The sequence below is a fragment of the Apteryx mantelli genome, chromosome 8 (assembly GCF_036417845.1).
Source record: "Apteryx mantelli isolate bAptMan1 chromosome 8, bAptMan1.hap1, whole genome shotgun sequence".
Lineage (NCBI taxonomy): Eukaryota > Metazoa > Chordata > Aves > Apterygiformes > Apterygidae > Apteryx > Apteryx mantelli.
Window position 1 is genome coordinate 36,708,894 of NC_089985.1, and position 17,222 is coordinate 36,726,115.

The following is a 17,222-nucleotide window of genomic DNA, read 5'->3' on the forward strand; positions in this document are numbered from 1 at the left end:
CAGCCCCTGCCCGGAGAGGCGGCTTGGGGCACCCGAGTCTCGCAGGCCAGGCTGCTCTGCAGGAAGCGTTTCTGCAAGGCTGCTGATTCTGTCACATGTTAGAACTGTGTCCGGGCAGCAGATGGATGTGACCTGTTGCTCTTGAAACGGATCAGAAAAGAAGCTTATCACAACTGCTTTGTGGTAGTTTATTTTCATGGCAATCCTTTTAATGCTACAGAAGCTATTAGGATTTTAAAACAAAATTAGCTATTGCATGTGTGAGGCAAATCAGCAGTGTCATTCCGTACATTGCCCAATGTGGAGTTTTGCCCTAGGACCGGGCTAGTGTATAAAAGCAGGGTTTTGTAGCTACAAGCAGTAACAACCCAAGTGTTTTGTAAGCAATACTGAAGCTGGAGCAGGCTTGTGTTGCTAATTGTAAACCTGTGTCTGTTTCCAGAAAATAAGGAGTTTCTGCATTTTCTCCTGAAAAGGAGACTGGTCTTTGGAATATGCTTTCCCCCCTTACAGTAGAGCCTTGCTTTGAAGCCAGAATGGTGAAACAGTCTGTTTTTTTTTTTTTTTTCGGCTGAAGCAGTCACACTGTCCTGATCAAGAAAAGGATACTGCAAATTGGAAACAAAATGAAACTGTAGTGCTGTGCGTACTAAAAGCAAAGGCAAGGTGCGAAAGCGAGTGCAGCTGTTGGGGCGCCAAAAAGGGAAGGCGATCGTTTAAGTGCTCTGGATTTCACACCCATGAGCACACCCCTCCGTCAAACTAATCCCCATGAGCCTGTGCAGAAGTCCCCGCCTTCAGCTGCGGGGCGGCAGGGAGGGGCACGAAGGCCTGCTGCCTGCTGCCGGCTCCCCGCAGCCCCGCGGCCCCGCAGCCCCGCTGCCTCGCGCCTTCCTCCAGCCAGGGGAGGCCTGGCGCACGCCGCGGCGGCCGGGAGGCTCGGCGGAGCCTCCTGCCCCGCCTGCCCCGCTCGCTACATGCCGCGGCCACGGCGATGCGATATATAAGCGAGCGCGGAGGAGCCAGGCTGGGAGCACCATGGAGGCCGAGGAGGCGGCAGCAGCGGCAGCGGCGGCGAAGGCAACGCTGCGGACACCCAAGTGCTCGCGGTGCCGCAACCACGGCTTCGTGGTGCCGGTGAAGGGCCACGCCGGGTTCTGCCGCTGGAAGCTGTGCCTCTGCGACAAGTGCACCCTCATCACCAAGCGCCAGAAGATCATGGCGGCCCAGAAGGCGCTGTGGCGGCAGACACCCGACGTCCCGGCTGAGCAGCCCGCGGTGCCCGTGGCCCTGGGCAATGCCCCCGCGGCGGCCGGCGCCCCCGAGCAGGGCGGCCCTGCGCCCAGCTGCGAGGCCGCCAAGGGCGCCCTGCCGGCCGGCAGCAAGGGCACGACGCGCTGGGCACCGCTGCCACCACCTCTGCCACCACCGCTGCCGCCACCGCCACTGCCACCGCCCGGCGGCGCTCCTCTCTGGGACTACGGTAAGGGCCGCGCCGGCGCCCGTCCCCGCGGCCTCCCTCGCCCTGTTCCACCGCCCAGCCTGGCCCGCAGAGCCCTTCCCGCCGTCTCCCTCCCTTTCCCCGCTCGGCATGCAAGGCTCCCTTTATTTCTCCTTTCGCCCCGTTTCCGAGGCCGGGTCGTGGGACTTTGTAGCTGCAGGAGTGACGGGGCCGGCTTTCGGCTCCTGCGATTGTTGCAAAGTTGGGGGTTAAAGCGAGCGGTTGTTCTTTGGAAGGGAAATTTGAGAGGGAAACCTGCACTGGGATCAACTGTGCAATACAGGCACTTGTGCATGTTTTTCTGAGCGCTGTCTCGTTGTTTATAATTTCACAGACGTATCTCTTCAGCAAGAAAGACACTTAAAAACTGAGCAGTGGCAAGTAAATTGTGAAGTTACTGCTGCAGCTGCCTCGAGCAAGCATTTTATGATAGCACCATAAAAGAAAGAGACCTTTTTGGCCTTAATTCCTGTAGCAAAGGCTTAAATTGGCGTGGATCATTTGGTGTAAAAGTGCATTTGTATTTAAGAGCGGAGCATAGATTTTGCAGATGGAAAAGGTGTATGGTCTGTCACCTCTTAAATTGCTTCCTTTAATAGAGTCTTTCATGTGACTTGTCTAGTCTATTACTATTTATTATAGTAATTTCATACTATTACTATTTACTGTAGTAATTTTACGGAAATCCCTACAGACTGCAGTAGCCATTAGTCTGGGTCTCTGGAGAGCTGGCAGTCTAGAAGACAAAGAAAATGCTGGTCTGAGAAGCCCAGAAAAAAGAGTTGTTTCAGACATCTCTAGTTCCCACTTAATCTGTCAATAGCTGTTGCATTTTTTCAGCTTGGTTTCCTAAGGAAATGAGGCTTATGGATCGTGCTGGCTGTACATGTGCCTGTCAGTCTTTCCCTTAATAACATTTTTAATCTGTTGACCAATTTCAAGCAGGGTTAGGGGCAAACAGCAGAATTATAGTACTCCAGTAGGTTTATTCTAGAAGCAAACCCTTCCACTCCTATATCAACAGGAGGATGTGTAGACAAGAAAGACCCTATTCATGTTCATACAGCCCCCTTTTTTTAGGCATCAGAGAAGCCATGTAAGAGTTCAGACACAAGATAAAAACCCAAAGGAAGTAATTGATTCCTGCACCTGAAACTCCCTCTCTATGTCAAGGAACCTAAAAATGAGGTTTTCTCTGCAAATTAACTTTGGAAGTACAGATAGTACTGAATTTAGAGCTCTTTGTTATTTCTATAGGTTTTTTTTTTTGGTTTTGATAGATTTAAAAGTCTTAAGGCAGGTTATTTTCTCCTGCTGTTGCACGTATACTGAAAGAATAAGACTCTGCAGTCAGTGCTTTACTAAGCACTAGCTTCACAATGCATAAGGCAGAAGAGACTGCAACTCATTCTGCAGTGTTAGGCTTGCCCTTCGCACCTTTCCTTAGTTCCTTAAAAAGATCACAAAAGAAATTCATCAGGGCTAAAAGTGAAACCAAAGGGCGAGATGCTCCTGGCTGCGAGTAGAATTTGACCCTCCAGCTATTTCTACTGAACTCCACAGCATTACACTGATGCTTTTATTTGTTCCTTTCTGATTGCTTCCTAGCTCACCGTGCTTTTCCTCCAGAATACATGGTTAACCCAGAACACCGGGAGAGAGAACCTCTGAAGGTGTACCCTGGGCGTTCTGGGGTGTATCCTTACCACCCATTTCCTGTGGGATTTGCCATCAATCAGTCAGGCTATAGGGGAGCACCATCACCTCCGGGGGTATCACTTCAAAGAGGTTTCCGCCACGTTCCTGGCACCTATGGGCCAGGGAGTGCAGCTTCTCCGTCAGTAAGTAGTGGTCTTTTTAATTACCTCTGGAAATACCACTGTCTTTATTTTCAGCTGCCTTCTTGCTGTTAAAATAACCATGAAAAGTTACCTGCTTATCAGTTACTTCACAGCATCTTCATACATTACACTGAAAAAAACATGAGTAAATAGTAATGTTAATAGTCTGACCTGAACCCAGAACATCAAACCCATGCAATTGTGAGGGGCCAGATTTTGTATTCAGGGGCTTACACCTCCTGCTGATGTTGACAACAGCCTTTTGGGACAATGGCAGCTGGCCACTAACATGGTCATATTGTGTCAGTGTAGATGGCACAGAATGTGCACTGGGAAGCTCCTCTTCTTCCATGTAGGACAGAAGTCACTTGGATGTGAAGGTAGCTTGGTTTGGCCAATGCGCCACAGCCACAGAAAAGGACAGTGAAAAATCTCTTTCAGCTTCCACAAGATAGTGAATCAGCATGGTCAGGTATTTCTGTTTTGAGACATTTGGTTTCCCCCCAAAAAGTGGGAAATTGTTGCGGTTAACAGAAGTTTCAAATGAAAAATGATGACTAACTGAAAACTCTATTTTCTGTTGAGAAAAATGTTGAACAGAAAGTTGAGATTGTATTGAGGGGGAATGAACAGGTGCACTTTGGAAGGAGGGGAGGTCTTGCAGGAGAACAGAATAAATCAGTAGCACTAAGCTGGACTCCTTGGCTGAGTTCAGCACTTTGTTTAAGTACCTATGAAAGCTGAGGGTGGCAAGCAAAGTACCCAGCTGAGGGATAGACCAGGGCAAGGCTTGGCCCACACCTTCAAACCACAGAGAAATGTTAAGGAGCAAGATCCTAAATGGCCTGTCAGCTGTAACAGTGTGTGTGGACACTTCTAGTTTCCTTCAGTGCTGTCAGTCCAGTTGCTTTAAACTGCTGGTGTCCAGTCTTTCTACCACAGTTGGGCACATTATCAGATTTCCAGCTGCCATAGGCCATTCTGTCTGCATTAAGTACTGTTGATCAATTCATGTTAAGACAGAGTGATCTGCCTCAAGAGTACTAGATTTATTAGGCTTGCACAGTAAACCTCTGTCTGCATTTTAGGGGTGATTGAGAGTAAAAGTGGATAGCAGCAGCCTGAGGCCCAGATAAATTACCCTGGTCAGCTGGATATGGCTGCACGCATAGGTTGGGCATTCCTTGTTTAGAACATCACTGTCTGTGGTTTTGAACTTAACTTTTTAATGGCCCTGAACAGAGAGGAAGCTCTCATACCAGCTCCATGTGTGACCTGAGACACTGGGTGCATGCACAGATCGAAGAGAGAAGTGCTCCTATTTCTCTGCATGAGTTTTGGCATGCTCTGACAGGTCCTCTGATCACAGAAGCCTAGGTCTGGGGGGAAGTCTGTGGTGCACACCAGCCCCTCAGTGCAGGGAGAGCAATTCACTTCACTGGGCTCAGGGAAGAAGTCATAACTAACAGGCAGGTGGTGGCAAAGAGCATTTTCCTAGGTTGCCTCTCTGCTGCAGGAAGACTTCCAGATCTGTTCAGTGGCAAGTGCTCCCGATAAGTGGTGAAGGTGAGCTGCTGGTGGCTTAAACTAAGTGATCTGATGAGACACCAGAACAGATGACGATGACTCACAAGGTCAGTTTCAGCTGAGACATGGTCTGAGAAGCTGCTGTCTCTCAGTTTCTGCTTATCACAGTGTGGACAGGCTGAGCACTTGCTAATACATGCATGGATTTGGCAGCACATGGTCACAACATGGACAAAAAATGGGATGTTTACAGGCCAAAATCAAATTTGAAATTGATACTGTGAACATATTGTGCAGACAGTCTCTGATGCTTTGTTTTATGTATTTCTGCAGCTTCCAGATGGAGGTGGAGATTTCCATCAAGGATATTACACTCCTCTGCCTCAGTTTATTCCACCAAGTTTCCTGCCAGGGATTCATTACGTTCCACCTCCCCTTCCACTCAATGTGTTGGCTGAAACAACCAAGGAAACACGTGGTAAGGAAGTATGAGATGAGCCCCAGGAGTGCCATTTTTAACCTGGGTTCAGCGCCTAACCTCGGAGGTGGAAGCCCTGAGAAACCGATTCATTTTCCCATATCCCTGTGATGGAGTCAGGACTGAGATCCTGAAAGTCCCAGGATGGCTTGTGAGCTTGTACAGGCTCTGGGTAGGGCTGACATAGGGAAAGCAGCCTGGCATTCTTGGGGTCTCCAGCTGACAAGCATCCCCATCTCACTCAGAGGTGGGAGGCCCCAGGACTCAGAGTCATTCCAGAATGGGATCTGCTGATGTTCTCAAAATGAAAACATTTTTCTAAATATCCAGTTTGCAGGACATTAAAAAAAAAAAAAAAAGATTTGACTCTGTTGCAATTTAGACTAAATGTTAAAAAAAAGCAGACTAACACCATGAGCAATGTGAAATTTCTCACTCTCATAGAAATCCTACATATTAATTGCTGTAAATGAGAGATTGAATCTTCAAAATCCCAGGTTGTTTATATTACATCTCACAATATTTTAAATTTTTGGCATAGATAAGTCTTTGTGCCCCTCTCTTTGGGTCTCTCTCATGTTTTGGGTCCACATGTGGCTGTATTTGTAATTAGATTATAAGTTTTTCTTTTGGATGCAGCTAGTTGTGGCCACAAGAGGGTAGAACTGCTCAGAGAATTAACCAGTAGCACTGGATGAGTGAATAATCAGTTTGATTTTAAATTCTTTTGGAAAACAGAGATATATAAATAGAATTTTATTTCTCTTCTTGGACATGAAAATAAGAAATTGTAAATCTGACTGTTTACCAAATTACAGTCATCACCCAGTGAAAAATCAAATCTTCTGTATAAGAGGAAGGAGTATAATTGTCTCATTTGAATTAAAAACTAGTGATTGTGGTTGGATATGTGGGATAAGAAATAAGTTGGGGTTTTTTTGGCCTGGTTTCTCAAGAAAATAAGGCTGATGCAGTCTCATTTTGTGTTAATGTCAGTCCCTCATAACTTTTTGACCCATTAGGTATTTTCAGCCAAACATATCAGTCGTGATCATCACAGGCCCCAATAGCATTGATCTGCAAAGGAAGCAGACATCTCCCACAGAAACATTTGTTTGCAGCCGCAACGTGGTGTTTGGCTAGCAGGCAGCTTGCACTCAGTTCCTCACTGACGTGTGTGTGCCTTGACCAACAGCCAAGAGCATGCCAGTCACCCAGCAGTGGGCACGCATCTCAATAGCAGTCAGATCTGCTTTGTGTCCGGCTGGAAAGCCGAGGAAAATCAAGCAGGACATGGGGAGGATAAGGGGAATATGAAGAATATGGCAGCTTGGGGGGTGTACAGACATTGTGGAAATGTAAACTTATTTAAAGATACTGATAAATGTATCAGGACTTTAATGCAGTGTTTAGGAGATACTGGGGTGCTGGAGGTGTTACAATATTTGCTCAGGATGAAGGGTGGAGAGGAAGCTGAGGGCTGGCAGGCAAAACAGAAAGTGTATGTGAGGATTAATGGGCTTTGTGGTTTAGTGAGGACAGGAGATCTGGGGATACTGCAGCGGCAGAGGACATATAGGGAGCTGCAGGTATGCTGCTGGAGGTGTGGACATGGAAGGAACTGGGGGTAGTGGACAAACATAGGGCACATGGAGGGAAGTGGAGGTATGCCACAAGGAAAACAGAAGATCCAGCCCTGTATTGGTAAGAGTGAAGTCTTACTGGCCAAATAATCATGAAAATAGGCAACTGGATAGAGGAGAGAGGTCATCAGAGCACCCCCCACAGAGCAAAATGCCATCTAGTCACCTCAGCGCTTATTACACCCAGGGAAAATCACCACCCGGGCACAAAGCCATAGGAAACAGTGTGTCATGGGTCCCACTGCTCAGAGAACAACCCCATTCTCTTGGTACGAGGGAGAAAGTACAAATTAAATCCACAACATTGTATTTTTGCTTCAGGATATGTAGGAATTAGCTAATTGTGACCCAGTGAGGGGGGGATATTTTCTGCATGAGGTTTTATACAAAATAGCATTCAAAGCAGAAGATACAGATGTAGAGAGAAGCTACAGTGAAACTAATAAATCTTTGATTCTGGTTTTCAAGATGCATCTTGAAAAAAGAGAAAAGGTGTAACATTTAGTGCATAGTGCCATCATGTCATGTCTTTCTTTCCTGAGAAAGGAACTGATTCAAACCTGCCATTAGACATGGGAACATCTTTTCTCCAGGGAGACCTCAAATTGAGGTGAAATGGGTTCTCTGGCAAAACAGTTATGGGAAAATGGTTATAGAAAACTAGTAGAGGGGAACTGGTGGGAAGCAATGTCTGTGATCTCTGCCTCTGAAGTGAATCTGGGATGAAGACAGATTTAAAAAAAAACACAAGTCCTGTCTGAAAAAGTTTTCCCAAGGCTAGAAGCAGCTGCCAGAAAGGTTTGAGTCAATAGTTGACTTGCAACTGAATGATTGAGGTCAGTCAGGTTTACAATGGTGATTTGAAGTACAGGCTATGTGGTTATACAATTTCATGCCATATTCACTAGTAATGATATGGAGATTTTACAAAATAAATGCAAGGTATGTCCAGTACAGCCACCAGCACAGCATCTGATTGCAGGTTGCTGACTTTCTAGAAGAATAAGCCACAGAAAAACAAACAAAAAATCCTAGGGTCCATGTGAGGAAAATTGCAAACTGGCAAGTAAAATCTTTATAAAATAAAAACCTCCAGCTGGATTTGAGGAGGTGATTATTCAGTCAATCAAGGCCTTTGTGAATTCACAGGAGTGTTCAAAAGGCATTGCATAGCTTCACTACAGTTAAGTGGGCAAAACAGTTTGCCTCATACTTCTCTTCCAGTACAGCTTTCCATGTCAAACGCTTGCCATCTTGAAGCACTCTTGCTACATTTCTTTAAGCATGGCTGAAACAATCAATTGCCATCTGAAGTACAGTATCTTTGGAGAACTGTAGCTCTTTATGTCAAGCACCTTTAAATTAACCGAGTTGAAAAACAAGCTGGATTTACAAAAGTCATTTTGCATTGATTGTTTATCTCTGGAAAAGTTGTGCTTGATACTGCGTGCAATGCAAATTGAAATAAAGGTTTGGGGGCATTGTTTATTTGTTTTTAATTCTGACAGTTTTCTGTTCTTCATTTTTTTTTCAGCTACAGCAGCTGATAGTCAGGATTCAGAGGTGGTTTGTGAACCTGACCAACCGTCTTCCCCAGAAGAAACGAATGGAGACCAAACTGTATGCTCTGAACAGTAAATGGCCTGGAGAAGACCTGAGCAGCAGGCAGCACTGTTTTCACTACTGAGGAGAGTATTGGTTAATATGGGTGTAGAGTAGCACTTAATTGTTGAGCAGCCACAACAGCTAGAAGGGGATTGGTTCCCTGCCTCGCTTTATGATCATGTTAGAGCTATCAGCATCACAGCTCTACCCTCCTAGCAGTGTAAAGCCCTTGTCTCTAAAAGAGGTTTTCCAGAGCCACCATAAATCCCTTCCTCCTTAAGCAGGAGCAAGCAGCAGAGGGTTATGACTCTAAGTGCTGGTTCCTCTCCTGAGGCTAGATGGCACCCTCTCTGCCATATCCACTCTGTGTAGCCTTCTCGTGCTCACAGCAGTGGTCAAAAATGTGTTGTTTGTATATCAATTTGCTGTAAAGGAAACCTGGTTCTGAGTAAGTTCTAAGTTAAGTGATGTAGAACCTGAAGACTGAGTGGGAGAGGATGGGAAGACGGTCTGGGTTGCTGATTTACATGACTGATCAGGAACATGATTCCTGGGCGTTCATCAGGCTGAGGCAGTAGCAGACATTTGGTACACATGTTGAGGAGGACTTGAGAGGAATTTGCAGAAAGGTCTGATCTGTGCTGAAATCCAGTACCTCCTCATTGCCTTCCAGGTGAACTGCCTTTAGGGCACCTTCCCTTCAGGTAGGGGACAGACTGATTTGGAATCACCTCTTGTCACACAGGCTTCAGAATTTTGAGTGCCTTTGATGGTTTATACAGTATTTCTACGTTGTTTAACTCAGTACAGCTGAACAAAACACTACCATTTGATTCTAAAGGGCTCAGGTAGGCAGCTAAATGGATATGGATTGGAAGTGCACTGTGGCCTATCAGAGGTGTGGAGAGATTGGCTAGGAAGCTAGGGCAAAACCCCATTTAGAACAGTAATTAGCTAAACTCATGCATGTTGTAATTTTCAACGATAATGTTCAGATAAAAATGAAAGGTGCATTCCTCTACTGTTTTGCCACAAGGAACTGGTTTTGTATTAAGTGGATCAGTTGTTAATGTTTGAATAATTTTAGGAGGACTTTTGTATAATTAAAAAAGATACATTAAACTGTTGATACGGTTTTGATGATTTGAGGATTGCATATCTACATGTAAGTTTTCTAGGCAAATTTCAGATGCTCCCCTAAACAGCTGTGTGTAACAAGCCTGCCTGAAAAGAGATTTAGGCTTCAGTATTTTTCTGCTACATCAACTGCTGCTGTAGAGGTGAGAAATAACAAAAAAATTCTTCTTTTCTGCAACCTGCACTAATAATCCAATGCTCAATGCAAGATGTAAAGAAATTATATTAAGCTGAAAAAACAGAGTTTTTTAAGGTAGTAGATGATCTGCTGGAATGTTTTCCCTCTGGGATGGCTTGTAGCACACAGCCAGGGTTTTGGGGGGCAGTGAGTGCAAGTGGCACACTTACAATTGCCAAAAGGAGAAACTGAAAAACACATGTACCTGTAGCAAATAATCTGATGTACAGCTTGTTATGTACTAGATTTACAACAGATTGCAGCTCCCAGGAGTGTCCAAACCTCCTCTCAAAAATTGCGGTGTGCTTGGGAAAATCTGAATACTTGAAGGTGTCTGAATGGGGGCAAAGCTCTTTTCAAAATAAAATCATCTATGAATAGAAATACCAGCAGCACCCACAAGCAGGTTCCTCTGTGGATGGAGTTTTCTAATATATAATATAATGATTTAAGGAAATGGTAATGTACAAGATTGAACAGTTGAACAGTCTCTTTCCCAGATATTTTTCCAAAGTCATATTCAGTGTTGTGTTACACTCTTTAAATCTCCAAAGCAAGATGGACTCCAGCCCATTTCACTGACTGTAAAGCACAGTCATTGCAGCTATACTGCATGTACTGTACTTTTTCTCCCTGTTTTGCTGTGCCAGTGTCTGCTTCCAAATTGTCAAGCCAGACTCCTGGCTTTCCTCTTCCTCCATGTTTTGGAGCTATCTATTAGGGAACCAAAGCCTTTGCTTTGGCTGTTTGAATCATGATCTGGTGCTCCAGTAGGATTTCTCTCATTGCATTGCTGCAGACCAGTGTTCATCTCAAGAGGGGTGCAGTGGATTTAAAGAGAGCGAAAAAGGCAACTAAACTGAACAAGGAAATGGAGCAGTTGCCTTAAGAGGAGAGTCTAAAAAAATTAGACTCTTCAGTCTGGAGAGTAGAAGGTTGAGGGGAGGAAATGTCCAAGTTTTATAATATCGTGAAGGTCAAAGTAAATGCAAAACTACTATGAAACTTTGTTATACTAGACCTATTTCCATACACATGAAGGGCAAGAAGGTGGCTGGGAAAAGGGCAAATCATGCCTGACCAACCTGATTGCCTTCTATGATGAAACGACTGGCTCTGTGGATGAGGTGAGAGCAGTAGCGGTCATCTATCTTGACTTCAGCAAGGCTGTTGAGGTGGTCTTCCATGGTACCATTCAGCCAGACTGGGGAGGTATGGACTGGATGGCTGGACTACAAGGTGGGTGAAAAACTGGTTGGACTGTAGGGCTCAAAGAATGGTCGTTGTCAACAGTCTAAAACTTAGTAACTGATGGGCAGTTGGCTTTCCTAGGGGATCAATATTGGGGCCAATACTGTTTAATATGTGTAGTTGTTGTTTGGTGACATCTGACTAAACATTTCAGATTTTTACATTTTGGGAAATTTGTCCCAAAGTTGTTTTGCACCTATCTCTGTATGGAAAGATGAATTAATTGGTAGACAGTTAAAGTGAGCAACTCCCCAGCTGACAGGGAGGATTATCTTAGGCTGATATGACAGATTTTCATTCTTCCATGGTATGTTCAGCTTGTCCTTTTTAACCAAGGAAAAAATGTTCCTTTACAAGTGGTATTTTCATACTGTGTCCTTAAAGACTTCCAAGCAAATAATTTTAATTCCAGACTTAGTGCCAACCAATGTTTCCAGTGATTAAGCTCTGTGATCTCTTCTGACTCCATTTATTTAAATAAATTACTTAGGGATAATGAAATCAATTTGAATTGAAATGGAATGATTTGGATTAGACAAGTCACTTGGGGGTTCTTCCAACCTAAATCATCCCAGAATTTTATTTTTTTTAATTAAGGCTGAAGCCACATATACTTTGGTCAAATTCATAAAGCTTGGGGACAAAAAGGAAAGTTAGCTATGACATCTGCTCCTGAAATCTTTCAGCATGCAAGCTACTGCTGACTGCAGTAGGATTTCTGCACGTAGCATTTACATCATCATTATTATTTGATTTCTTAGGATTGACTCCTTTGCTGAATAGATCTCAATTTCTGAAGATGTGGTTCCTAGCCCCTGACACTTCTTTCAATCCTCTGTCCTCACTGCAAGCAGCTGGGTCATCAAAGAACAAACATTGTTTGTACACTGAAGGGGAAAACCTAAAATTAGTAGCCAATTCTTTAAAGCTTACTCACACCACTAATTTCATTACTTTCAATGGAATTATTTGTAAGGGTACAGAGTTGACATGTTAGTTAGGTATGTGAGGTTAGGCTCCAAGTTTTATACAGAGGTGTCTGTGACACTGTCCAAAACCTCAGATTATTGTAGATTTGCATTTTCTGCAGAAGCTTTGGAAAAAGGAAAACAAACCCAAGGGATTCTAGAAGGATCACGTAATATGTCCATTCTGCAAGCATATGAGAGACTCATTTGTCATTGCCCTAGAGCAAACTGCAAGATGTTAACATTCTGCGGTATCGGCTTCTACATCTGGACTGAAGCAGGTTTTCGTATGACAGTAATTATAATACTAACTCTCACTAGTTTTTTTTTTTTCTTTTCTTCTTGGAATTAGATGCACCTGATTGGAAACCTCTGAATACACAGCAAGACTATAGCTGTTTTTTCCATATTAATGAGTAATTAATTTTGAACAGCAATCCAAAGAAATATTTAACTGCCTACCAATAAAGTCAGTTTGCTGCAAACAAAATTCTCTCTCCCCTTAAGAAAATAATTTTCATGACAGAAAAATTATGATGTGAAACATACCTACTTTGGAACAGTGGAAACTTTAATTAAATCATTCTTATGGGCAAATAGGTCTGGTTTTCCTATTTTTGCCCAATATTTTACTACTGCAATATTAGCATTAGTCACAGAGCCTCCGTTCTTGCCAAAATGTAAGAGAGGAATCCAAATTTAAAGAAAGACCTTGTGGAATCTGCTCCTGAAATCAGAGTGTCACTGCATATTTTGTTGCAGCCCAGGCCATTGTGAGAGCACCAGATCCCTCACCGGTGACCAGGCAGTGATGTTCCCGTTCATCCCCCCATGCATTTTGCTTGTATGAGTATCCTCAGGTACTATCTTGTCAGACAAGCATGGCTTGCAGAAAGTAGGCTAGAACATTTCTGAGAAAAAAGCAGCAGGCTTATTGTACTATTTTATTTGCAGTGTGTAACATTTTCCCCTGTTTTCCCCTGTTGTCCCTTCCCCCGGCTCTTCAGATATTGGCCTCCTCAGCTGTGCAACATCAATGGCGAACTTGCTACTGACTTCGTAGGGATCAGGCTCTAATTACACATCGGTTCTGATCTCACACTGCTTTCACATTTATTTCATGCAACTGTCTTTAGTGGAGGCATTTCTGGTTTCATTTACTAATTACTTTCAGGGTTTTATAGTCCTAATGGTACAATCTACTCAAAGGTGTCCAAGCCACATAAGCTAGGGCAAATCCAAAACATTTATTTTTACAAAATGTGGTTTAAATAACAACCACATGCAGAGTTCCCTGGGAGAACCTTTCCTATTTTTTTCTGTTTCCCATTAAGAAATGTGTTCTTTTGATCAAGGTGCAAATGGACTGTTGTTTATATTCTTCCATAGTACATATACACTTACATTGAAATAATTCAAGTCTCATGTACCTGCAGATAATTGTTTTTTTTTACATTCCCTTCCTCATTTACTGTCTCACATTGCCAAGTAGTTCTTATATGGGATTTATTACATATTCTAGTTTAGCCCATGATTTAATGAAGTTTCTACCACTTTGGATAGCAGAGGCAATATAGAAACTATTCACTTTCTCTCTTAAAGCTACATTAAATAAGATCAGAAAACCACCTTTCTAGCCCAAATCTTATACTAGCATTTGTAAAGATGAAATCCATGGCTAAGCTGCTTTTTGCCTTTCCTTGATCTTTCACCTATGCCTCACCCAAGCATGCAGTAAGCTCTCTACTCTATTTAACTAAGTACTACGTGTGACCTTGCCTGATTCTTCCCCTTGCTTTAGTTCTTGCTTGCAGAGAGATTTCTGCTGAAGACCAGTTTCCCATCATGTTCACTCAGCATCCGAAGGCTTTCACAGATCCTCATTCACATCTTTTAGCAAGATCCTGTTTCAATGTATTGAGGTATTTCATCTCAAGTTTGGATTTTCCGGCAGAAGGATACCAGTACGCGTAAAGCTCATTCCCCTCAGTAGCAGGAGTGAAGGAATTCACTTTCTCCTGAGGCATCAGTGCAACTTGGAAACAGTTTGTTTTGATAGAGCAAGATGCTGTCAACACACTTCGGCTAATACATGTTTCAGGGGCTGTGAAAGGGAAGAGAACACTAACAGAAGCACACCCTTGCCTCAAAACCCCCCCAAAGCTGGTGGTGTTTGGACTGGATCGGTCCATGGATTTAGCCCTGAGCAGGTATCTCTGGCAGATCCCAAACTCCAACATGCCCCACAGAAAATTTTTCCTAATCTGTTGCTTATGAGCAGCAGATGAATCTATACATTTCAAAAGTGGAAGAACAGGGAAATACTATTTACTGCTAGTGAAAAACAGCCAACCGGAAGCATGGTTTCATCAAAGTCAGAGACTGATTAGGTTACCTAATTCATTCTCCCTTTGTCCCCAGCCCCCATTGCAACGCAAGCATTTTTTGCTGCAGAAAGTTTTTCTGTGACTTGTTTAGTTTTAAACAACTCAAGGTACGCGCTTTCAGCATCCTGTAAAGAAACTATTGTTCCCATGACAAATGTTCCACGAGGAACTTCTCTGGTGGTATATTCAGCCCATTTCGTTTCCTTTGCTAGTTCCAGCAGTTGCTAGTTGACAGCATCTTGCTCTATCAAAACAAACTGTTTCCAACCTATTTAACCTTGCTGATCACGGATCACCTCGGCAGGGCGCCGCGCTGTGAGGGAGGGCAGCCGCCGGCTCCCCCGCCGCTGGCCGGCTGCCTCGCAGCGGGCTGCGCTCGCCCCCTCAAGGGTTAAGCGAGGCGGGACTGGCCCTTCCTTAACGGCGGCGCGGCGGAGGCGGGCGGTGACAGGGCAGCGCGGCTGCGGGCCGTTGGGTGGCCGTTAGGGGCGGGGGGGGGGGGGGGGGGAGACGCGTGCCCAGGCGCGCGCGCGCTGCTATTGGCCGTTGAGAGGGGCGCGGCCGTTACGCCTCGTGAGTGCAGGGCCACGAGCGGCTGCGCCGCGGGCGATGCTGCGCTTGCGCAGGCTGCTGCCTCGTGCGGGCGGCGCGGCGCGTCATGGCGGCGCGGCGGCAGGTGAGCGGGTGGCTCCGCGAAGGGCGCGGGGGTGCCGGGCCGCGCCGCGCCGCGTGTGATCACCTCATGGCCAGTCTGGTGTGGGTTGTGCGCTAGGGGTCTTGCCCACCACCTTAGTCGCGCAAAGAAGAGGCGAGTCGGTGAAGAAACTTATTGTCTGTTGGGTTTTCCTTGTTTTTTGGCATAGAGCAAACTGTCCTGGTAGTTATTTTCCAGTTCTTTAATCCAAGAGATGCTTATGTATAAGGCAGAATGTGTTCTGGATTTATAAGCTGAAATTCAAAAGATAGTCTTGTTACCATCTTTTAGAGTTTCTTCTTAATGTTTTGATATGCTGCTTTTCCAGAGCAGCAAAGTAACATGCACTATGTGGATAATTACTTCTTCTTTTCACATTTTTGCACAGTTAAAGATACCAGCAGTGATGGATATCTGTCTTCTGCTACCAGATGTCTCTCTCGGCACTGCCCCAGGAATGCTGGTGGTCAATGGCAGGCAGGAAGGTAAACTTCCATCAGTGTATGGCCTTAATTCAGCACAGTATTTTGGCGTGTGCCAAATGTTTAAGCATGTGCATAGCCCCATCACCTCCCGTGGATCTACTCGTTTGGTTTCATGCACTGAAGTTGAACAATACTTAATGGCTTTACTTATTTGGGTGCTCTCTTTCAAGGATTCTTTGTGCAAGTCATGAAAAGTCATTTCAAGTCATGAAACAAAATACCTGGGTCAGTTCCTCCTGAGACTCGTTCTCCTGCTTCCCCTTTTCTCCATGTCTTACACATAGCAGTTGGTAGCCCTGCGTGGTGACATTAAACAGGCTGTGGTGCCTGTGTCAGATTGGAGGAGCCCTCAAAGAGGGCAGAGGGATGATGATACAAGGGAGGGAAAAGAGAGAGGTATTCGCAAAGGTGGATTCTGTTGCCAGGCCCCTCTAAGCAGCTCCAGTGATGTGTGCATCTGCTCTCCATGTTGGAGCAGAAATACTATTTCATGTCCTGGTTTCCTATTACTTTTACAGGCATAAAATAGCATTGTGAGAGACATAGTATTTTCAAATATGAATCCTTAACATGTACTAGGCTGTGATATTTGTGTTTAATACCCCTTCATTTAAAAAGTAGTTCTTATGAGCTAACTGACATGAATACTGGTTTGATAACTGGTTTAACTCTGAATAACTGTTGGGATCTGGATCTTTAAGTATATAATTCTTAAAGACTTTTAAAAATGATCTTGTTCTGTATGTCAAATAAAATGTCTTAGTATCTTGCCAATTCCAAAGTGATTACTGAAACAACTTTGGACCTGCATATAGAATCCCTGAAACTCCTCAGTCTAGCCCAAGATAGGACCCATAGTATCTAGCCTTCAAATTCAAAGAAAGGTGTTCACCTGTGCCAAGATGGTAATGGTGGCAGGATATGGCTTGCCACTGCTGTCGTAAAACAAGGCTCAGGGGCACCTCAAACGACTAGCTCTGTCATGCTAGCAAAGGCAACAGGGAGCTTTGTGTGTTAGCAGACCAGAAATATTAGGCCAGTCTAGCTGCAATAGCTGGATATACGCATGTAAGTTCTGTCAGTTACCATATCTAGGTATCTTAGTATCATAGAAGGACAAGTTCATGTTATAATGTGTACATTTGACCACTTACATAAACAGTAAATAACTGCAATTTAAAACAAGGTTTTGGTAGCTTCGTCCTTCCTGGTGTAAACCAACCTGTGCGTTTGATTAGCATTAAAACTTCTTGCTTTCAGGATATTTTTACCATTTTAAAAATGTCTCAAAAAAACCTAAACCCTTAGCTTAAAAACAAGAAATGAAAACACTTAAAACTTAAGCCAAAATATCTTTATTTTTTAAAGCAATTCAACACATTTACTTGTGGTTTTGGATTATTTGGACTTGCATTTTTGTCTAAAAATTAGGCCTAGCGTTAGCCCTGTGAAACTTGTGTTTATTCGTGTTGAACTTAATCTATGAGAATATTCAAGGTCAAATGAAATCTGACACTTTCAGACCAA

The 17,222-nt window shown here is 44.2% G+C and overlaps 1 protein-coding gene across 1 annotated transcript; it reads left to right on the forward strand.

The window, feature by feature from the left end:
- Positions 1-1,038: 1,038 nt before the first annotated feature.
- DMRTB1 (DMRT like family B with proline rich C-terminal 1) lies at positions 1,039-8,628 on the forward strand. The gene is made up of 4 exons (XM_067300494.1): positions 1,039-1,483; positions 3,110-3,342; positions 5,203-5,347; positions 8,525-8,628. The coding sequence occupies exons 1-4, from the start codon at positions 1,039-1,041 to the stop codon at positions 8,626-8,628; spliced, it is 927 nt and encodes a 308-aa protein (XP_067156595.1).
- The last annotated feature ends 8,594 nt before the right edge of the window (positions 8,629-17,222 follow it).

What these genes read in the sequence shown, in the direction of transcription:
- DMRTB1 (XM_067300494.1), top strand. Translation starts at nt 1,039, where the DNA reads ATGGAGGCCGAGGAGGCGGCAGCAGCGGCAGCGGCGGCGAAGGCAACG. An exon ending in CGCTCCTCTCTGGGACTACG is followed by an intron (nt 1,484 to 3,109) that starts GTAAGGGCCGCG and finishes ATTGCTTCCTAG; the next exon opens with CTCACCGTGCTTTTCCTCCA. An exon ending in AACAACCAAGGAAACACGTG is followed by an intron (nt 5,348 to 8,524) that starts GTAAGGAAGTAT and finishes TTTTTTTTTCAG; the next exon opens with CTACAGCAGCTGATAGTCAG.